The sequence below is a fragment of the Arachis duranensis genome, chromosome 6, assembly GCF_000817695.3.
Source record: "Arachis duranensis cultivar V14167 chromosome 6, aradu.V14167.gnm2.J7QH, whole genome shotgun sequence".
Classification (NCBI taxonomy): domain Eukaryota; kingdom Viridiplantae; phylum Streptophyta; class Magnoliopsida; order Fabales; family Fabaceae; genus Arachis; species Arachis duranensis.
This window is the reverse complement of record NC_029777.3, coordinates 44,223,521-44,228,304: the sequence shown is the minus strand read 5'-3', so window position 1 is coordinate 44,228,304 and position 4,784 is coordinate 44,223,521. Positions and strand designations below refer to the sequence as shown.

Genomic DNA, 4,784 nt, shown 5'->3' with positions numbered 1-4,784 from the left:
AGCAACAAGTGTGTTGATAAAGTATTTCTGGCCAGAAAGTCCAAGTTTGGAGTTGTTTATGGAAAAGAAAATGCAAAGGTTATTTTATTTGCCAAACTCATGATTCTTATTCAGCTTGGTTGGTTTACTTCTTCATTTAATTACAGTTCTCTCATTATTTTTTAGTTATCGAGGTTGAAGTTTGAACAAATTAAAATTGTTACTATCTTACTATATTCAGGAAAATCCATCTTTGGAGAAAACTACTAGTAGTAACTTGAAAAATGTTTTGGTTTTTTCTACTTCAGCTGCCAAGAGACAGCAAGGGAGTTCATGGTTTGCCTCATTGTCTATTCATCACTTGATATCATTGTCAACTTTTCACTATTTTTTATTCTATTTATAAATGTTGGCAGCATGGAGAATTCTGCTACTTCAGGTGAAGTTAACAAGGATGGTATATTGCAAGCTTGTCAAACAACTGCCGAGTGTAGCCAAGTCAATTTTCAAAGTGTTTCTGAACTTTTGTCAGCTGCTGATAAATCTTCTGGATTGACTGCAGTTGATGTGGTATGAAATCATAAGTTGTGGGATTATAATTTAGATTCTGTATTTTAAGGATGTTATCACTTAATATTATAGGGCAAAGCATTAAGAGGTCTGGCTGCACCAAAGCCATGTGCCCGAACTGGTTTAGCCGCTGACTCAACTGAAAGATATGGGGATATGATATCAAGCTTTGCCGCTAATTCCATATCCGAATACCATATTCCCGGCCAGAAGGCTCCTCTGGATCTTACTTTAAAGACCGGTATGTGGGTGATATCATCCTCTTCTTTGAACTGGTGAGGGGATAGATATTTTTGTGCTTTGTAAAGATTTTTTTTACTTGCTAGCACACTATGGTTCCAATATCCTTGTTGTGTCCTTTATTTTTATTCTGCATAAACCATATTTATATCCAAGTTTCAGGGTCCATAGGTCACTTACACATCATATCAAGCCCAAATTCTCCTTCCCGCCATGTACTACAACAGGTCAAAATGTGAGAGGCTCCCAGGGCTTCAAGGTTTTGCACTCATTAATGTATCCTCAATCCATCCTGCCACCATCTCTTACATCAGTGCTAAGCTCATCAACAGTAGATGCAGGTTTGTCAAGTAGCTTTCAAATGGATCCCATTCCTTGCCTGCATATCATCTTCCTCTCCATTTTTCACAAGTTACAATATTTTCTTTTTTATGTAATAGAATTGGAGTTCTTAAGGAAACGACAAGTTGCTTGGGAAGAATCATTCCAGGACCTGTATTACATGCTTTGAAATAACACGTGGCAGCTTTTATGGTAATTATATGTTCTTTTTACTTTGCTATTTCTTTTATCCTTTTTATGTTGCTGTGCTATCCTTTTGAATTCTCATTAGTGTTAGTGTTTTGTGATATTGTTTAAATGTTTTATGCATAATGATGAACTATCATAATCAAAATGCACTTGTTTCTTCACTAGTATAGGCTAGGCTTTTTCTTCTGTGCATTTGTGTATTTATACATGATGAAATTTTGTGGTGATGTTTTACTCCTTTTTACAGTTTGCACTTCTCAGTTTGTCGTCATGTTTATTGGTGGTGATAGCTCTGGGAGTCCCAAATGCTTCTGCAATGCTTATATTTCTCGGTAGTGCCATTACACATTGACCCTGCAACACAGGATTTTTCCATAGTTATTGGTTGTATTGTTACAACATGTATCTCACAGTAATCATGGTTTTACTTTAAATTTTCCTAATTTTTATTTATTTATAGTTTATTAGTAGTAAACTTTAAGTGGTCTAATGTATATTTTGATATGGGTATGTTTAATTTAGTGTGAGATGTATGAATACTCATTTATGATCATTCCAATATTTTTAGTTCATTATAAATATATTTTGTTAAAGGATGATTTTTATTATTTAAAGAATATCGTATGGTATTATTATGTATTTATTTTTATTTTATAATTTTTGGCTAATTTAATTAAAAAAAATAGGATTATATATATAATCATATTACTAAATATTAGGTTTTAGAGAAAAAAAATTATTAGAATATATATATAGAAAAAAAATAATGAGGGACCTAAGGATACACTTATATACAGTAGTTATAGTATACAAAAAAAAAAGAGACTTAAGGCTACCCTTATAAAAAGTAGCTATTGTATACAACGTGGCTACGCTTTACAAGTGATGCAGTAGCATTGAAAAGCGTAGCCTATTCTGGAAAAATGAAAGCTGAAAAGCGTAGCCTTTGGTCCTGGACAGCATCACTTGAAAAGCGTAGCCTATTCCCAAATGCCAAAAGCGTAGCCCTTGGTGCAAGAAAGCGTAGCCTTTGAGAATAGGCCACGGCCGAATAGGAATCACCATAAAAAGCGTAGCCGTAGCCTAAGGCATCATTTTTTTCACTTTTGGCTACACTTTTTAAGTGTACCAGAATGGGTGTTTTTCTTGTAGTGATATGGTGATAATACTTTTTGTTTTCTGAATGAATGCTTGAACATTGCATATTTTTTATCTTGTTGTTTATGAATGTTAAAATTGTTGGCTCTTGAAAGAATGATGAATAAGAGAAATGTTATTAATAATCTAAAAAATCATAAAATTGATTCTTGAAGCAAGAAAAAGTAGTGAATAACAAAAGCTTGCAAAAAAATGGCAAAAAAATAGAGAAAGAAAAAGAAAAAGCAAGCAGAAAAAGCCAATAGCCCTTAAAACCAAAAGGCAAGGGTAAAAAGGATCCAAGGCTTTGAGCATCAATGGATAGGAGGGCACAAGGAAATAAAATTAAGGCCTAAGTGGCTAAATCAAGTTGTCCCTAACCATGTGCTTGTGGCATGCAGGTCCAAGTGAAAAGCTTGAGACTGAATGGTTAAAGTCATGATCCAAAGCAAAAAGAGTGTGCTTAAGAGCTCTGGACACCTCTAGCTAGGGACTTTAGCAAAGCTGAGTCACAATCTGAAAAGGTTCACCCAGTCATGTGTCTGTGGCATTTATGTATCCGGTGGTAATACTGGAAAACAAAGTGCTTAGGGACACGGCCAAGACTCATAAAAGTAGCTGTGTTCAAAAATCAACATACATAACTAGGAGAATTAATAACACTATCTGAACTCTGAGTTCCTATAGATGCCAATCATTATAAACTTCAAAGGATAAAGTGAGAGGCCAAAACTGTTCAGAAGCAAAAAGCTACAAGTCCCGCTCATCTAATTAGAAGTAATATTCATTGATATTTTGAGATTTATAGTATATTCTCTTCTTTTTATCCTATTTGGTTTTCAGTTGCTTGGGGACAAGCAACAATTTAAGTTTGGTCTCATCTTAGTCTCATCTTTGGATTATCTTTTGATCCTTTGATCACATTTTGGGGGCTGGCAATTCGGCCATGCCTAAACCTTGATCACTTATGTATTTTCAACGGTGGAGTTTCTACACACGATAGATTAAGGTGTGGAGCTCTGCTGTTCCTCGAGAATTAATGCAATTACTATTATTCTTCTATACGATTCAAGCTTATTCTTATTCTAAGATATTCGCTGCACTTCAACATGATGGATGTGATGATCCGTGACACTCATCATCATCCGTCCCTATGAACGCGTGCCTGAAAACCACTCCCATTCTACCTTAGATCATGTGCATATCTCTTGGATTCCTTAATCAGAATCTTTGTGGTATAAGCTAGAACCTATTGGCGGCAATTCTTGAGAATCTGGAAAGTCTAAACCTTGTTTGTGGTATTTTGAGTAGGATTCAGGGATTGAATGACTGTGACGAGCTTCAAACTTGCGATTGTTGGGCGTAGTGACAGACGCAAAAGAATCAATGGATTCTATTCCGACATGATCGAGAACCGACAGATGATTAGCCGTACTGTGACATAGCATTTGGACCATTTTCACTGAGAGGATGGAAAGTAGCCATTGACAACGGTGATGCCCTACATACAGCTTGCCATGGAAAGGAGTATGAAGGATTGAAGGAAGGCAGTAAGAAAGTAGAGATTCAACAGGAACAAAGTATCTCCATACACTTATCTGAAATTTCCACCAATGATTTACATAAGTATCTCTATCTTTATTTTATGCTTTATTTATTATTATTTTCAAAAACCATTATAACCATTTGAATCAGCCGGACTGAGATTTACAAGATGACCATAGCTTGCTTCATACCAACAATCTCCGTGGGATCAACCCTTACTCAGGTAAGGTTTATTACTTGGATGACCCAGTGCACTTGCTGGTTAGTTGTGTGAAGTTGTGAAGAATGTGAGTGAACCATAGTTGTGTGCACCAAGTTTTTGGAGCCATTGCTAAGAATTGTTCAAGTTATGAAAAGCGTAAATCACAATTAACCCTACTACTGCTTCATGTGGGAGTAGTATCTGTATACCATCCATCTGAGTCAGTAGTTTTGAGTTGAATTCTCAGCTCATTATCATGGTGCAAAAAAGTTGCCAGTATTTCGGTCTTCCACAGGAAGAACCTACAGAGTTTCTGGTACAGTTTTTACAAATTGCTGACACAGTACATGATAAGGAAGTAGATCAGGATGTCTACAGATTATTACTGTTTCCATTTGCTGTAATAAACCAAGCTAAGAGGTGGTTAAATAACCAACCTAAGGCTAGCATAAGGACATGGAAACAGCTGTCAGAAAAATTCCTGAATCACTATTTCCCTTTCAAACAGATGACACAGCTAAGGCAGAGCATCCAAGGCTTTAAACAAGGAGATAATGAATCCCTTTATGATGTGGTGCAC

General features: G+C 35.8%; 1 protein-coding gene across 1 annotated transcript; it reads left to right on the top strand.

Annotated features, from left to right (window-relative positions):
• The first annotated feature begins 219 nt into the window (after nucleotides 1-219).
• Nucleotides 220-1,656, top strand: LOC127748461 (uncharacterized). The gene is made up of 5 exons (XM_052263017.1): nucleotides 220-315; nucleotides 396-549; nucleotides 622-790; nucleotides 1,017-1,130; nucleotides 1,568-1,656. The coding sequence occupies exons 2-5, from the start codon at nucleotides 397-399 to the stop codon at nucleotides 1,654-1,656; spliced, it is 525 nt and encodes a 174-aa protein (XP_052118977.1). The 5' UTR covers nucleotides 220-315; nucleotide 396.
• Nucleotides 1,657-4,784: the final 3,128 nt, after the last annotated feature.